Source organism: Dendropsophus ebraccatus, chromosome 1, assembly GCF_027789765.1.
Source record: "Dendropsophus ebraccatus isolate aDenEbr1 chromosome 1, aDenEbr1.pat, whole genome shotgun sequence".
Lineage (NCBI taxonomy): Eukaryota > Metazoa > Chordata > Amphibia > Anura > Hylidae > Dendropsophus > Dendropsophus ebraccatus.
The window spans coordinates 208980529-208999562 of NC_091454.1; the positions used below are offsets into that span (position 1 = coordinate 208980529).

A 19034-nucleotide genomic window follows, 5' to 3' on the forward strand; every position below is an offset into this window, starting at 1 on the left:
AAGTAAGAATATAGACAGTTTGTTTAGTTAAAATGTTGGACACATCCACTTTCCGTTCTTGTGTCGGGTTACTAGCATTTTTGTGACGTACGATTACAGTAAATAAGGCGGAAAAGTAAACTGTCAGGAAAAATAGACACAAAACCAACACTTTTCTGATGGAATTATATTAGTCAATCAGCCCTATAGTGTTGCAAGAAAAAGTAATTGAACCCTTTGAATAAAAATCCAGGCAGGTGCCTTTGCTCCTCAGGAGAAGTCATCCCGCTAAGATCACTCGAAGAGCACAGTGTGCAATGCTGAAAGTAGTGAGACAGAACCCAACAGCAATAGCAAAACATCTGTAGATTGCTCCACATGCTGCAAAAACTTTTATTCATATATCCAGAATAGGAGGATGAGTGTGTCAGATTTGCCAAAGACCACCTGGAAGGTCCGCAACGCTTCAAAGATGTTTTATAAAGATATAAGTTGAACCTATTAACCAAAACTTACAGAGCTATGTTTGTAGGGTAAAGGACATTACCCTCTAAAAATCACAACTCTCAACAAGGCAAGGGTTCAAAGTTTACTAAGGTTATCCATTAAAGAGTGGTTGTCAGGATGTTGACCTTCATTTATGAGATGCTGTGGCATGACCTTAAAAAATCTGGAGGACTTACATGGTTTTAAATTCAAAAGTTAATTTCCTTTTTCCTTTGCACTGTGGATGTTTACTCAATGTGTTTGACATGAATAGAACTGTTTGTTTGTTATCAGTTTAGATTAGTTTGGTCTATATTTTGGACTTGGGTAACGGTCAGACCACATTTCATTAGCAATAAAAACAAAGATCTAGGTAATTCCAAATTCTACAAATTTGACCGTGTTATAGTAATAGTGGAGGCAGATACAGAGGGAATAATATGATGTAGGAGAACATATCTTGTGACCTTTATTGACTGGTAGTATGCCTTTCTTTAGTAGTAATTAACCCCCCCCCCCCCCCCCCACTCACACACACACACATATTCTAGTTCTTAAAGGGGAACTCCGGATAAGGAAAACTTGTTTTCTGTTAAAAGTACATTAAAAGTTAGATGTGTCTGTATTACCATATCTGTATGGTTCTGCCACACTGGTAGCTGTTTGAAACCCAGGAAGTGAAGAAAAATGTCCCCTGTGCAAATCCACATTGTCTCCTGCTCCTTCTGCTATTCCCCCTTAGGAAACAAATATTCCAGGCCTCTGTCTCACATTGTGTGTGTTTGCTGAGATCAGGCTGATGATGCAGACAGGGGAAAGGGCGTGATGTCACAGGAGGCTTGGCTGGCTGAGTGATTCACCATCTCTGACCAGCCAGAAGCAGGTGTTGCACTGATTTCGCTGTTTGTGCAGAAGTGTGCAGTGAAATTACGGCTGTGCTCACACATGTTGGAGTGTCATTGCAGTACTGCAGCGTATTCACAAAAATGATGCAGTAACACAAGTAAATGATGCTAAATGGCAGAGAGGATCAGAGCCTTATTGTGGGGCTCAACTTCAAAGATAAAAGATGCTTGATCATAATATGTGCATGGAAATGGAAAAAAAAATAGGTAAGTAATGCTTTATGCTTCTGCAGAGGTTAATTTTTTTATAACCTCTACCTGGAGTTCCCCTTTAATGCTCAAGTAATTTTTTGATGGACTGGCCACTCAGCCAGTGACTGGAGCGGCTTCCTGCCCCAGTCACTGACTGGCTAAATGACCAGTCCTTCAGCAGGGTCGTGATGTGTCCACACCAGAGATCCTGGAGCCTAGCTTGGGTATCAAAGCCGTTCCCACTGCTTACCGCGGACACAGGGGGAGGTAGGTTCATACACCTAATCAAATTCCCCCTTGCTGGCTAATTTAATTTCGGACTTCTCCTTTGATGACTGATATGAAATGACATATCATTGGTCCTTAAGAGGTTAAGAGCGCTCTGGTGGGTCCTGTTGTGTATTCATTGCTTACATCCAGTATACATTTAGTCACAGGTATGCTTGATATTGCCATTTAGGCTTATCCTAGATGTATGTTACTGGAGTTGCCCAGAGGCACACAGTGGAGATAGGGTAGGGTACCCTTCGGGACTGCCTGATGTTATGTCCCATTTCATGGAGCACATCATAAGCAATCAGCCGACACTACGGTGCTGGGTAACTTGCTTTTTACTTGACTTGGAATAGTTGCACATATCCAAGCTGTGATCCGGCTTAATATCTTCCCAGATGGGATTTATACACTTAAACATTGCATAAAAGTCTTAGTGCTTTCTTTCTCTTACCCTGTCGAGGAATCAGCCAAGTCAGCTGTATGCTGATAAAGTTACTGTGACAGTCTCTCATCTAGTGAACGCACTGCTCATCACACACCAGTTCTCTCTACACACACAACAGCTCTATACACTATTACACCAAACGATTATTGGCCGTACTTGGATTATACAGCCGAAAATCATTTTGTGCAATAGGTCATGTTAAAAAGCAACAATCATCCAGCATGCACAATGTTGGCTGAAAGTTGTCTTTAACCCCTTAGCGACCCATGACGTATCTGATACGTCATGGTGCCGCTCGGGGTGTTCAGAGCGGGGTCCCGGCGGGACCCCGCTCTGAACGGCGCTGATCCCGGCTGACACGTGCAGCCGGGCAGTGCCTCTATTAGCCGGCGTGGGTCCTGTTGCCGCGCCGGCTAATTAAGCCTCTAAGTGCAGCTGTCAAACCTGACAGCTGCACTTAGAGGCTTTGTACACACTATCCCTGGTGTCTAGTGGGACGGATCTCCCCCCCGCCATGCGATCGCGGGGGGGAGATCCGTTCTTCTGCCCGTGCCGGGCCTCAGCGTCGGAATGACGCTGATCCCGGCTCGGCAATAGATTGCTATGGCCTGCAGCAGGCCATAGTAATCTATGACCGATCTAATCGATCTTTGCTGTGTATATACACAGCATTAATCTCTATGAGAGATCAGTGCTGTCTATATACAAGCCCCCCAGGGGGACTTCTAGTTACAGTAAAAAAAAAAAAGTAAAAAAGTGTTTTTATTAATAAAAAATCCCCTCCCCTAATAAAAGTCCAAATCACCCCCCTTTTCCCATTTTATAAATATAAATTAATAAATAAATAAATAAACATATTTAGTATCGCCGCGCGCGTAATCGCCCGAACTATTAATTAATCACATTCCTGATCTCGCACGGTAAACGGCGTAAGCGCAAAAAAATCCCAAAGTGCAAAATTGCGCATTTTTGGTCGCATCAAATCCAGAAAAAATGTAATAAAAAACTATCAAAAAGTCGTATATGCACAATCAAGGTACCGATAGAAAGAACACATCATGGCGCAAAAACTGACACCTGACACAGCCCCATAGACCAAAGGATAAAGCGCTATAAGCCTGGGAATGGAGCGATTTTAAGGAACGTATATTTGTTAACAATGGTTTGAATTTTTTACAGGCCATCAGATACAATATAAGTTATACATGTTATATATCATAGTAATCGTAACGACTTGAGGAACATGCATAACAAGTCAGTTTTACCATAGGACGAACGGCGTAAATGCAAAACTCCCCGAAATCAAAACAAATTCGTTTTTTTTTTTTTCAATTTGACAGCGCAAATGATTTTTTTCCGGTTTCGCAGCATATGTTATGGAAAAACAATGCCTGTCATTGCAAAGTACAATTGGTTTCGCAAAAAATAAGCGCTCATATACGTCTCTAGGTGAAAAAATGCAAGCGCTATGGACTTTTAAACTTAAAATGGAATAAGCAAAAGCGCAAAAACGAAAATAGGCTTTGACCTTAAGGGGTTAAACGTAACCTTGCAAAACGATAGTGATAGCGATAGCGATGGTCTGCTGCACGTCTGCAGCAGACCGCCGCTCTCTTCAATGGGCAACCTGGACGATCTTTAGATGATCCGGACAGCCCCTCTCACAGCTCCCCGGGCCTCTACGCTTCTCCCTACCACTCAATGTCTGTGTGTGTAATAGCACAGACAGCGAGTGGGGAACGAGGAAGAAGCAAGCGCTGATTTGACACGTAGGCGCTCACTTCCTCATCTACCTCACTATGTATAATACCACCCATACTCTTGCCAATTCCACCTTTTTAAAGTGTTAAGTTTGTTGAAGAGGCGTTAACCTATCCCACCATCCAAAGTATCCTTACAAGAGGTGAGTAGAATTGGAGCATGCTCGAGTTCGATTATTCAGCATTTGGCTGGAGAAGTTGAATGTAGCGTTGGGAGTTCAGGAAAACAAGGATAGAGAAGTCAGGAAATCCTAGGTTCGATCGAACTCGAACATCCGTGAACCTTCTGCATTTGATTGCTGATGGCTTTCCGGTCCGTGGAGAAGGCGGAGAGTGCCCGGGTACCGCCTGGAAGTCTGGGATTCAGCCTAGGTAATAGGCTAAGTCCCAGAATTCCAGGCGGAATTCCAGGAGGAACTCGAAGAGTCTCCTCCTTCCCTACGGACCAGGAAGGCATCGGGGAAGGTTCGTGAATGTTCAAGTTTGATCGAATCTAGGATTTCCCGAGGTTCAATAAACTCTAAACATGGATACAGCCATAGGCCATAGCCTGTATGCATTTTTTCTAGGACTCCCTATTACATCCAACTTCTTTACCCACTGATATTCAAATGCGAATGACTGGACTGATCTCTCATCTCTAATCCTTACCAACCAGCAAGTTAGTTTAGAAAGCAGTAAACCAACAACATGTATTTACCCTTCAAGTGCCACAAGTAAAGGCACACAGAATATAGTAACCCCCTTACGCCTACATATAAGACATCAACATCGTATTGAACATCGTATGCCTGTATTTGCAATCTGGAATTTTACTTGATATTTCTTCCCAATTTTTCTTCTGCTATAAGTTATTATATTGTGTCCTGTTGGTACTATATTACAGAGCAGTTTCTATTGGGAATATTTTATGCATTTTATATGACTGTGAAATAACACTTTTCTTGCTGGCAGTCTTCATCCCCTGGTGAAATTTTGTTGTAAAGTTGTCTGCTGCATCTAGGTCATGCTGGAAATAAAGAAATGCTAGATGTACATCCCAACATCATTACTACCCAGGTTATTCTTAGCTTTAGACTTCTCTGTTCTGTTCGGAGACTGTAGATCAGATATTGGTTATTATGCTAGACAGTCCACCACTGAAACCTATATTTCTCCGGTTATTCACATATATCACCCCATGGGTAGCCGTGTTTCTTTTATTTTTTTGTATTTGAGACATATTAATATATAAAAAGAATGAGGGTGGGGGGGGGATACATAACATATGTAAAATCCCCTCCCACTACCCATAAAGGTGGCAAAAAATACTGACGGTCTACAAAAACATGGTGCTTTCTTCTGCTGTCCATCGTGACTGAAAAAAGTCTGTAAAAACAGAGACTGTCATGCGCATGTGAGAGGTGGGGTTTTAGTAGACCACTCAACCTTGAGTTACTTCCAGTGGTCAAAAATCTTTTGGCACTGGCCCATGGTCACCTGCTCCAGTCCTCTCGACTACAATCCTTCATCACTACCATCATTTGTTTCTTGGACATTATATCTTAGCAGAATGCACTTTAAAGGAAGCTAATAAGGGTGGTTTGGCATCCTGATCACATTGGAAAAGAAAAGGATTACCCTGTTTAGGCCATAAATGTCACATTCCCTCTGTGTTTACGCTTCCAGTAGTATTTCAGACATCAATGTTGTAGAAATGAAAACCAGCAGTGAGAGAAGCTCTCAGAGACTTGTCCATTGTCAGCTATTTCTGTTTTATTCTTTGGTTTGCTTGCCCAAAAAACAATGAATAAGAGGCTGGCGACAATGAATGGTCCTGGGTTCAGCCGCAAAGTAAGGGAAGCTCTGATGCTGGTTTCCTCATCCATGACCTTTTTTGTTAGGCTTACAAAAACATGGTTGCTTATTTCCAGAAACAGTTCAATTCGAGTGTGGTTTTACAGCTAGGTTCCATTGGAGTGAATAGAGCTGTGTTTTTCTAATACAGGAAAACCCCTTTAATTACCCATGAATTAGTATCCCATACAGTTGTGCATTCCTAGAAGCCTTGGTGATCAGCTACATTCTATGGGCAGCTTGGAAACAAGACTTTACCCTTTTGGCTACAACTTTTATACTTACCTTTACGGTGGGCTTGTTCGTCCACCAATTTGCTTACTTGTTGTAAAATTGAAAAAAAACCAAAATAAAAATTATGAAAAAAAAAAAAAAAAAAAGACTTTACCCTTACTGCAATGCCAGCACCAGTGAAATTAGGTATGACATGCTGTCTAATAATTTGTCAATAGAGATGAACACACTTCAAGTCCACTCATTTGGCATTTGAATAATGGTGGCTGAATAAGTTAAATTCAGTCCTAGGGAATCTGGGAAAACATGGATACAGCCATAGGCCATAGTCTGTACCCATTTTTCCCGGACTCCCTAGGGCTGCATCCAACTTCAGCCAACAGTATTCAAATGCTGAACAACCAGATTTGAGTAGTGCTCATCTCTAGTTGTCCGTATAATGTAATTAAGTGGTGGGTCCTCCAGAGAGACGTACTCTGCGTAGCCACTCTACACTCCAATTGCAATGAGGCACTTCACTTTATTAACTAAGAATTCACTAATAAATGGACTAAAACAAACTCCTTAAATAATTTCGTTGACGTTTACAATTGGAGGATGTCTTTTTATGGCCAGGTTCTAAAGCTTTGATGGTCCAAATACAAGGTAGATGTATACGAGCATCTCATAAACCCCACAAATCTAGACGCATTAAAGCTATTTCTGTAAGAAGCCAATTCATCTACCAGTGAGCTATAAAGTAAATCAAGGCAAAACCCTTGTGATATGCGCTGAAATATTTTTGGCCCAAAACTGCCCACAAATTCTAGTCATCCTTCCGAGTTCAGCTGGCCTAATTATAATTTCCGCTATATAATGCTTAGGTTTCTTTTCTGTTAAAACATATTTCCCTTTCCAGCATGAAAAATCTGACATAACTGTATATTTCCCTTGCAGTCCTGGGTGAAAAATGGTCCTAGTGATTTATAGTGAAATCTTCCTTTAATCACCTTCAATTTATTCTCCGAGCTGAAACTCACTGTATCTGAAATGCATTCTGGCCGCGAGCCACCTATGGGCTTTTTGTCAAGCTGGCCATTAAGATGTGAAGGTGAAAAACATACGCAACGTAGATGGTGAAGAGTGAGCGCGCTGGACCACATAAATCCACTATGACTAATAATTATAGAAAGATAAGGAGATTGATCGATGTTGAGAAGGAAAAATGATGGTGAGAAGGTAAGTGACACATGGAATATTTTCAACCGAAATTCAGTTTATTTATTTGTGAAGATGACAAAAATCCATCCTGGCATAATATTCAAAAATATATCAGAAAAAAACGTATTTCAATTTAAATATGGAAATAGTTTTGAGCGGACTTGAGGACACTGCCCAGGTTCAGCAATGTCTCTGAACCCGAACGCTTAGCATTTGATTCCCGGCATCTGGATAAGTTGAATGCTGCCTATGTTGTAATCCATGTTTTCCTGGCAGTCCTAGGGTGGCATCCAACTTCTCGACATGTCGGAAATAGTGATGAAAGAATAGTGAGATATTCGAATATTCGATATTCGTACGAATATCCCGCGAATATTCGAATTTTCGATCGAATATTCGATCCCATTAAAGTCTATGGGAACAAGTATTTGATTAGTGAAAAACATCTCTTTGACCATTTGGAGAGTGAAACCGGAAGCTGGGGGATTTGAACGCTTATCGAATATGTATCGAATATTCACAGAATATGCGTACGAATATCGAATATTCGTATATCTCACTATTCGATCGAATATCTATTCGATCGAACAGTATTCCCTCATCACTAGTCGGGAATCAAATGTTAAGCGTTCTGATTCGGAGAAGTTGCCAAACCCGGACAGTATCCTCAAGTTGGCTCAATGTTAATTGGGAAATATTCTTCTCTAAAATTATATTTTATTTTCCAGAGAGTCTAATAATAAAGATGAGACCCATCAAAGTCCTTAGCTCCAATAGGTTACTAGTGTGGTAAATTCTAAATGCGTTCTAGTTAAGAATATGTTCACGCGTCTTTGATATACAATCTGTATGTTGGTTGTATACCATGGACTGAACTCTTTACCTCTTACGGGACTCCCTGCATCATAAATTATTATGATAGAGTGATCTTAGGAATGTCCAAAGCAGTATGCTGCTGAACTGACACTTCTACATCAGTTCAGTAGAGGAGAGCCTTCACTGTTTCAAAGCTTAATGTATCATATTAAATTCTGATGCAGAGATTACCCTAAGAGGTGGTATACATCCAACATACAGACTGTATATCATCCACATATCGTGGAACGTAGCCTAAAGGGTTATTCTTTGTAATGAGCAACGGGTGTTGACCCACTGTACCACCCAACCAGTTTGGGACACTCTCAAAGGCATTGCCTAAGCAACTCCTAACCTTTCATCCTTAAATCCCTCCAATTGGATTCTGCACTTCTGAGAGTGGTCTTAGCATTGGCCAAAACAACTCAAAGAGAACGTGCCTTACTGATCGGGGATTTCAGGCTTTTATAAACACATAACTTGGCAACACAGAGGGCCAAAAGCCCAAATGAGCCTGAATATCCCCGAATGGAAAGTAAAACGTAACTTTTCATATATCATGTATAAAAGACTGAGATTGTGATGTTAAAAACACTACTCCACAGACCCCCACAACATTATTACGAGTCCACTAGCCAGTGGTACTAAATAACACTCAGGATAGCTGCAGACTACCTAAGCTACATAGGACTGTGGTAGTAGAATTAAAAACTGAACACCGCCTCCACAGTGGAGGCGGTGTTAAGCATTGGCCAATGGACCAAAATGCACTAGTTTGAGGTACTAAGGGGTCAGGCAGTCTGGCTTCAGGAAAAGGTCATGTACTGTACAAGCAGCGTAGTAGCATGGTCAAAGGCAGACAGAAAGGTTGTGGCAGGCAGCTCAGGTCTAGTCCGGGTGGTACACAAGGAAGGAAGAAGATGTACAAGAGATTGAATGTACAACTGAGAAAAAGTAAGAAAGGAAGAAACACTGTAGTAAATCTACATACAAGCAACTCCTTAACAGAAACATTAAGGAACCTTTGCCTGAGTAAAGGTGGATCCGATGTGGTTGCCTTGAATAGGGAACTACTTGTGATTTTTGGCTGGGAGCAGATCTAGGTTCACATTCTGTCCCTTTAAAAGTCAGTGAGTGCATGCATGCATACCCTATGGACAGTAGAGGGAACTACCGAGGCAGTTGGGAGCAGAAGCAGAGAGGGAGTAAGAGGATAAAACCTATATTCTAAAACTTTTTAGTTTAACCTGAGATATATATAGTTTATTTCTATTGGCGCATATGGACCTTATAAAGGGACTACTCCAACTTGAGCTGTATACAAAATGAGTTTTTTGGTGGAGGTCTGACCCCATTAAGCAAAGGAAACCTCTTTAACAGGGTCTTTAACATAATGACATATTGCTATTGGTGGGGTTCTTACCGGAAGCTACTCCCCCCCCTTTTTTGATTTTCCCCTGCACAGTGCTCAGATCTCCTTCTGTGTAGGGGATTGCACACGCTGGTTGGCTGGGCCAGCCTCTGACATCACAATTCCAAATTAATGAAACTTACCATGTGCCAATTTATATAGTTTCCATTGCATACAATAATAAAGCTGTGAGCGATATGAACCTAATCCACTCTCAGTGGTGGCTATAGAGCTGAATTATAGACCCATCATTAAATTAAAGTGTCACTGTCGTTATAACTTTCAAAATTTAAATCAACAGTAGATGTGATATGAAGCAAGTTTGCAATATATATTCTTTATTTTGTTTGTTGTTATCATGCTGTAAAACAAAGCTGAACTTACCAGAAATCCAGGTCCAGTCTTCTGAAGGCAGCAGATTTGGTTGGAAAGAAAGACTAAACACAGGAGTTCCGGCCAGTACAGAGAGTCACGTCTCAATGTGTCCATCAATCACATGACTACCTTCTCTCTGTGAGGGCTCAGATGGCCTGGGGTACACATGACTTCCTGTTTTCTCACTCTTTGAGAAGAAAAGAGTCAGGAAACAGAAAGTACCGTGTTTTCCATGATAACTAAAAAAATAAATAAATAATAATGAATGTATATTGCAAACTTGCTTTATATCACATCTACTGCTGATTTAGATTTTGAAAATTATAACAGTGACAACTTAAGGAGCAAATTCAACATTTTTCAGCATAGGGCTGCCACTAGGGGGCGTAGAAGACTGAAGATAATTGTAGAGTGTTTGGGGATATCCTAAAATGCTATCGCCTTAATATAATAGTATTAAATTGTTTACTTCATCTCTGAAAGGCTTGAACAATTTTTCTGTTCTGCTCCTCACTTCCCAATAGTCCAATCTGTCAGTGAGTTCCAGACTGCAATAAAACAGCCTGCATTCCGATAATGGGCCTCAAGGCAATTGAAAGATATTAGAAATTCCACACTGCCCTTCACTCTCTTGATCTATTAGCATCCAAAAAACCTTCGGTTGACAGCCCTACTTTTCTTCTAAAGCCGCCATTACTTTGTCTTTATACTTTATTTTAATATAATATATGATTCTGCAAATTCCCCCTTTCACCATAAACCAGCTATTTAGCGCTCTCATTAGCTAAATATCCATCTCTAATCTCATACATTAAATAATACTTGCAATGTCCAATTCCATTATGCTGCTGAAATTTGGAATCCTGGGCAGGATGATTAGATACCATACCCAATAGCAATCTTTGGCGTCTGGTGATATTGGCTGTAATGTGTGCGAATGTGGAATGGAAAATGTATTGTAAGCTTCAGTGGGCAGCCATCGATGTATAGTGCTGGAAAATCTCTTATAGCTATATAAATAAAAGATAAAGTCACTTTCGATGGAAATAATGTATTCCTTGGTCTATAAAGCTAGATTACATTTTAAGGACAAGTTTACTTTGCTTTGGCAGCAGATTGAGATTTTCTGTCACTTTATGTCAAATGGAAAACTGATCAAATAACAAAAATTAAGTTTATACAGAGTATAGGAAAAATTATAACTAGGTGTCAGAAACTGGCCGGCGCATTTCGCTCCATGCACTGCAGGACCGAGTGGCCAGCTCTCTGCAAGCGTTGAAGGTGTCCTAGATAACTGGCCCGGACAGTTGTTAGGGGTGCACTGAAGGCGACCCTGATGACCGGCCCGGCTGGTTGTTCGACATCCCTAGTTTATGCCGTTTCTGGGGCTTCACTGTACCGTATAATGCTTACTGGCGGCCGATACTGCCAGTTAGCTCTGGCTAGAGACTGGGGGACTGGAGTGTCCGCCTCACTCACGCCCTGGGACTGGGACTTCAGCCTCCAGAAGACTCCTCCCCTTATCCTTCTCCTTGCCTTCGATAGAGCCTTAGTACCTGAGTGTCCCTTGACCTGGTGTTTATCCTGATTGATTTCCTGGTTTTCCGATTCTGGTTTTTGGCTTCCCAACTTCCTCTTTGTCTCCTGATTTATCACTACTACTACCGACTGATACTGACCTTGTTGACTATGATTCATAGTGTTTGCTTGTACAGTCTGTGTTTCCATGTTTTCACCTGTGCAGGTTAGGGACTGTCGCACAGTTATCTGCTGCCACTTAGGTAAGTAGGCAGGGATCAGTGCCAGCACAGGGCCTTACCTGTCTTGTGTCCTCCTGTCCCAAACCTGACACTAGGGAAACACATTTATACTACTGGCCCCATCATGATATTGACAAGGGGAAGATGGGAAAGACAGTTGACTAAGGCAAGGCTGCCTCATTTACATTGTGTGCCCCATAGACTCTATGACCATGTTACATTTGAAAAAGGACATATGTCCATCAAGTTCAAGTTCATGTTGAGTATAACCAGGATGGCAGCCTTGTTAGGATGTGGCACTGCTATGCCATGGTATAGTTGCTGAGCAGCAGTGATAATATTTTCAATGACTGCCTGCTTGCAGAAAAAAACAGCATTAGTGGGGGTGTTAGGGCTATGGCGGCGTCCCGTGCTCTGGGCTACCACCACACTTGCTCTCCCTGTTTTCTGGACGCTGAAGCCCATGTGCCCGGACCGGCGCTGCCTCCTCTTGTCCCCCCTAGGGCGTTTCACTGATCCACGGTCCTGCTCACTGTCTTCCTTGCTGGCAGGGACGTCCCCACCTCCTAGGGTGCACACATGATAGCTGTCACAGATTTAAAGGGACATTACGTCCCTAACTGGTTAATGTGCACTACACCTCCCTTTAAATTCCTGCCCTTCCCTAACCTTAGTGTTGAAGCCTCTGCATGCTTCCTAGTGTGTGGTCCCAGCTCTTCTGTGATTTCTGCCTGTGGTTCCTGCCTGTTGTTCTTGTCTTCTGTGATCCTACTTGTTGGGCAAATTGATCAATGTACTTCAATAATTTGGGAAAGCCTTATCCATAGAGGATACTAGTATGAAGGAATAGTATGAAGGCATAGTACGAAGGTCTGTTGTATTCTAAGCGTGTCTAAGTTTTGTAAGAAAGTTAACTGGACATGCATAGGAAGACTAGCCAAAAACAGAATGGGGGATTTACAAAGACCGGTCTTATATTAAGCCCCGCCTCTTTTTTCAGGCAGGATTCGCTAAGAGGCATACACCTCTTAGTGAATCCGGCCGGGCGCCTGGCGTACCAAATCTACATTTGCTTTCAGTTCTGCTTTCAGAAAGCAGAAACTTAATGGGCAGAGTTTACGTGACTCCCCCCCCCCCCCCGCCACCCCCCCCCCGTCTCCCCCCAAAGTTTAAAATTTAGTTTTTATAATTTACAAGACTTCTTGCTACCTTTTTAAAACAAAACAAAAAAAATCTAGAATATATTTGAAATAAATAAATATCTATAAATAACATTTTCTTTTTCTCAGAACTTTCTGTTCAGTCATCTTCAAGAGACTGTACCGTCTCAATCGTAAGCACTCACCTACTATGTACAGGGCCTTCTCTAGTCTCTCAGAACCTCTCTGAACTGCTCTTCCCAGGAGCTACCAATAACGTTATAAAAGACGTGCCCGCCAATAGTTCCGATGCCAAAGTGAATTCCACCAGGACTCCTTTGGACTAAGTTCATACAAAATATAAACTGTGTTTCCAAACAGTGTATTGTGACAATACTTCAAATGCTTCCTGTCGAAAACTTTCAGCAGAATTGAGGATAATGTTTCGTAGCTTTAACAAGATTCGAGCAGCATTCATCAGTCGTTCATACGGAGCCCGACTCTTTCAGCATTTATGATGTCGACCGCTGAGCGTTTTTTCCTACTCGACTCTTTATACTTCTACCAACCAAAAGAGTTTTCTTTTCAACGTTGCCTTTTTAGAGAGATGAACTTTGAAGATGCCGAAGCCTCTGGTCTACTGTATGTTATTATGCCTTAGATCTCAGCTTCAGGTATACCGAGAATTATCAGGCCCCGTAAGTCATTTTTTGTAAATGTTTTTCATCCATGCTACAGTGGTTGGTATATTCATGGAGACATTTCATCTGTCATGCTACTTAGACTTCTTCTAAATCCTTTAATTTCATTAGCTGCGCTTGGCTTGTTCCATGGGGGATAAAACAGATTAGGTAAAAGCAGCTTGGATGTTCTGCCTCTGCTGTACTGTATTTTCACTTCTAAATGAAGCACGGGTGGAAATTGTGGTTGGAATGAAAAACGCTTGGTTTCTGTAGAAATTGGGGGGGGGGGGGGGGGGGGGGAATCACGATTCCAAAAGTTGCATGTAATGGATTAATTGCTTTTTGCTATACAAACACAGGCGTGCAGATGTTCTGATTTATATATTTATTTATATAAATTGCCATATGTTTTTCCTGATTTGATAGTATTGTTTCTTGCTCGGTAGTCCTACCACCATCTCCTTAGAAAGCCAGCTGAGGACCCTCTAAATCCAATGTTATCGAGTATACCAAACTGATTTGTCAAAGGGGTTATTCAGCGCTACAAAAACATGCCCACTTGCTTACAGAGACTGCCCCACTTTTGTCTTCAGCTTGGGCGTGGTTTTGCAACTTATTTCCGTTGAAGTGAATGGAACCTAGTTGCAACCCACACCTGAAATGGAGAGAGTGAAAGAGTGGTGCTGTCTCTGGATGAAAGTGGCCATGTTTTTGCAGCACTGGATAACCCCTTTAAGGTCTGACCACTTGAACCCTACTGATGGTGAGAATGAGGGAAAATTGCCCCCTTTAATGAATGGAGTGCACCACACAAGAACATCTGTTTATGTTCTGTAGAGGTACTGAACACTGAGATGGCAATTTATTCCCATTTTGACATTTATTGCATGCCATGAATTTCCAATAGATACCAGTCCCACCCCTGACACCTGCACCTATTTAAGTCAGGCGACCCCCTTGGCCCCCCTATGACTTGGTTGTGGCCTTCGAAAGTGGTCGAAAGTCAAAAGAAGCTATGGCAGATATGCACTTTGCATATCCAGTGATTCGCTAGTGGTACTATGCTGTTTACCCAGCTCATTAAACTGAAACTTCTTAGCGTGGTCTGCTTAGCTGCTGTCAGCTTCGAATGCAGCTGCAGTTAGGTTGGGCCACCCCAAACAACGTAATTATTGGAAATACATGGCACATCTTTAATGAAAGATAGGACGCGTCCTTTGGAAACACTCTTCGCAATTGTTCTTTACTGACCAAGAGATGAGAATCCAAAATATAGGTCCCCCCACACCCCACCTATTAACTCCCCAGAATTTTTTCAAAAGAGCCATTGAACATGAGTTTTCTAAACCAGACAACAGATTAAGTCCTGAACCTATAGAGAATTCACAGTAATTTGGATTCCTTCACATGCACTGCCCATAATGATAGTTAAGGAATCAGATTAGATATTAATTACATAATATACTGTATATGTATATTTTATTTTAAGAAACAAGAGGCCAAATGCTCAGACAACTAAGTGAGAGATCAAAAAGTGCCAACAAATGGTGCATAAGCAGCAGTGGTTGTGTATGATGGATTTATCTATGGAAACATATTATTACAAATTCCTATTGATGGTCTCAAGGTAAATCTTATTCAAAGTTACATTTTCTTTTCTACTTTAGAATTCTCAGTAAGCATTACTATGAGAGGGAAGAACAACATGTAATGTTTGTAGACCACTGATATAAAATGATGAATGGAATCCATTACCAAGTGGAATGTTCTGAACTATGGTCCGCATGGTAAAGGTATCAGACTTGAAAAATTGGATAGTTAGCAGTGAAGCTTTATTAGTTCGTGTTGATGAACAGTCATAGTGAAATTGATGGGAGAGCCAGAGTCTTTTTAAGGATTTAAGATAATGAAGGGCACTTGTCAGTGATTGTAGACTTCTACATACATCATTATTAGCTCCCTTTTAGGCTATGTTCACACTACGTAAGAGACCGGCCGTTTCGTGACCCCGACCGGGTCACGGAAAGGCCGGTCTCTGGCCGGATGATCTTTTGGCTGCGGAGCCCTAATGCGGGCGCATCAGCGCGCGCCTGAATCAGAGCTTCCCATAGCCCACAGTGAAGCAAGAGGCCGGAGCCGCTCGCTTCACTGTGTGAACTGACAGGTCTTTCTTCAGCCGGAATTCACTGAATTCCGGCCGCAGAAAACTGACCTGTCAGTTTTTTCTGGCGCCGCACAGATCCCGGCCAGAGTGCATACAATGTGTGTACGCTCCGGCCGGGATCCCATTGCACACAAGGCATTGTCCACACCGCAAAACTACGGCCGTAGTTCTGCGGCGAGAACTACGGCCGTAGTTTTACGTAGTGTGAACATAGCCTTAAAGTGACTCTGTACCCACAATCTGACCCCCCCCCCAAACCGCTTGTACCTTCAGATAGCAGAAGACAAGCCCCTGTGATGTTTCAAAAACATTTTTTTTGACAGTGCCCATTTAATGCTTAGCCACCCAAAAATGTTGATGAAAGCCTAACTAAACTGGCCAGTTATTGTTACCCAACATTATTTCTACTTTTGTTAAAGCGACTCTGTACCCACATCTGACCCCCTCCCCCTCCCCTCCCCACCCCACCCCAAACCACTTGAACCTTCGGAGGTGCTTTAACGATACAGCTCATATGCAGTGTTCACACAGGTGATGAATAGGAGAACTCCTGCCCATGGGGCATCCTAATGAATAGGAGGGTAAGGAGGAGGGATGGAGAGGCGGTGCAAGGCTTGGGCACACACACTCTAGGCCACGCCAATTTGACACAGGGCTGCAAGTTTACAAGTTGTTTTTAGGACAATAAGTGCATCACCTGCTGAACGGATCCCAGGACAGATCTTGGATTAAAAGCAGCTATCCGAAGGTACAAGCGGTTTTGGGGGGGGGGGGGGGGGGGTCAGATTGTGGGTACAGAGTCGCTTTAACAAATGTAGAAATAATGTTGAGTAACAATAACTGGCTTTCATCAACATTTTTGGGAGGCTAAGCATTAAATAAGGCACTGTCAAAAGAAAAGTTTTTGAAACATCACAGAGACATGTCTAAAGTTTTGATCGGCTGAGGACTCACTGTTGAGGACCCCACAGTCAGAAGAACGTTTGAGAAGAAGGACCTGATAGCGACTTTCACTTCTTGGCTCACAGCAATCTCTGTCCAGGCAGCTCAAGTCTCCCCATTTGTTTTCCTGATCGACAGGCACCTCTGAAGTGAGACTCCCGCCGATCAAAACTTTTGATATGTTCCTGTGACCCAGCTTAACATACATACCAGGCCTGATCCTATTGTCCTCTAGGACACCAATATGCCCTTGATGAGACAAAGCTTTGTCCAATGCGGCTAGACATTTCAGTAATAAGCACTAAGAGGAAATTAACCCCCCAAACGTATCTTGCTCAGAGTACCCCTTTAAGTTTTCATTTATAGTATTGGCATGCATTAAGTAGTAATGATCACATTCTCTAGTGGTCAAGTACCCTATTGGATTAAAAATTAAGTAATTTGCAGTGTAAAAAGTGTTACTTTTTTTTAGTCCACTTACCTTAAAAAGAAGAAATAAAAAAGTGATCAAAAAGTCATATATACCCCAAGTAAAAAAATAAAAGGGCATAAAATAAAGTCTCACCGCACCATTGATTGAAAGAAAAAGAAAATGTTCCGGGTTTCAGAATAGCAAAGCCATAACAAAAAACTATATAAAGTATTACAGTAATAATTCTGAGCCCCAGAGTAAAGTCAACCTGTCACTAACTGAATGAAACCCTGATCAAAAATAGTCGAACTGCCCTGTTTTTCCATCTGACATTCCCTTCCATAAACTGTACATTTTGTCCTGTAAAAATAAGTCTGGTTAAAAAAAAAAAAAAAACACTTCGAAGACAGGGATGGAAAAATTAAAATTCTCTTGCAAAAACACTGAGTTGGGCATCAATTAAAACAACAGAATGAACTCATCGTAAGTACCAGCTAATGGATGGCGTGTCATGAACACCCTAGGGTATTAGCTCCTAGTACATACATATCAGCCGAACAATTTGTTACATGACATAAAGCACTACTATTGTTTTTTTTTATATTTGTTTTCTTTTAATAATTACAGAAAAAATTGGATACAAACACAGTACAACCACTAAACGCAGAACTAATAAACAGAAGAAAACATGCAATAAGTCATGAGGCCCACACTGAGACAACATAATGGCTTAATGGTTCGTACTCGATTTACTGCCCTCCATTCCAAGAAGCCAACTTTGCCATTTACAACAATAACTCCTTGTTACTTGATCCTTATTTTGTAGCTATTATCGTAGCCTGTGGCTTTCAATAGCCAACAGATTGGAAAAAATGCAGTTAAAATAACACATTGAGCTTTAAACTGTGTTTGTGATGACTCACCCTATTATCTGCACTGGGAGCCATAGTATCCGTCATCCATGACCCAAACCTGGACCCCGAGGCACGTATTGTGATTGGGTTACTGACGCCTGTGAGTTTACCGCAACCTGAAATTGAAAAGCAGATAAAATAGTCTTATTTATAAACCGAGTTTACAGTTTAAGATAAAAATAGAGATAATAGAGATAGAAAATAGAGATAATGAGGAATTTTGGTCAATTCGATTCAACTCTGTATAGGATTATTAATTCACGAAATGCCCATTTGCTGTGGACGTAATAGGACCGGCTTGGTGATATTGCGATATATAAAATTCTATTACTGGTCAGTTTGTATTCATTTATTTTCTATTAGAGATGAGCAAGCCAAGCCTCCTGAACCCAGATTCCCTACCGAACTGAACTTTTTCTGAAACCGTTCGGGAAGATGGCGGCCGCACATGTAAAAAAAAAAAAAAAAATGATATTCTCACCTGTCCGCACTCCCATGGTGTCCACTTTTTGGTCTCCGGTGTCTTAAGCTGCCTGTAGAGTAACAGACTGCTCAGCCAATCACTGGCTAACTAGGAAAGGACAGCACTCACAGCCAGTGATTGGCTGAGTGGGCTGTCACTTTAGAGACAAGAGTGACAGCCCGCTCAGCCAATCACTGGCTTACTAGGATGGGACAGGACTCACGGCTAGTGATTGGCTGAGTGGGCTATTACCTTAGAGACAAGAGTGACAGCCCGCTCAGACAATCACTAGCCATGGTGCTGTCCCATCCCAGTCAGCCAGTGATTGGCTGAGCAGGATGTCACTTATAAGACGAGAGTGAGAGCCCACTCTTGGACTTGGACAGGACAGCACCACAGCCTGTAATTGGCTGAATGGGCTGTCATCAGAGAAGATGGGACGAGATTGGAGAAGAAGGACACTGGGGGAACGCAGATAGATATGTATGATGAGCGAACTTTTGGAACAGCAGTAAAACAGCTAAATCCCATCAATTATTTTGTGGTTTTAGGGCCAAGAATTACTATAAGGCTATGTTCACACAACGTAAAAGTACGGCCGTT

At 41.8% G+C, this 19034-nt stretch overlaps 1 protein-coding gene across 10 annotated transcripts in view; it reads right to left on the bottom strand.

Annotated features, from left to right (window-relative positions):
* OLFM2 (olfactomedin 2) overlaps positions 1 to 19034 on the bottom strand; it is a 309721-nt gene that overhangs the window by 18159 nt on the left and 272528 nt on the right. For all 10 annotated transcript variants that reach the window (XM_069972451.1, XM_069972155.1, XM_069972513.1 and 7 more), the window contains exon 5: positions 17978 to 18084. In XM_069972451.1, coding sequence (XP_069828552.1) covers positions 17978 to 18084 — 107 coding nt within the window. The remainder of the gene's footprint in view (positions 1 to 17977; positions 18085 to 19034) is intronic.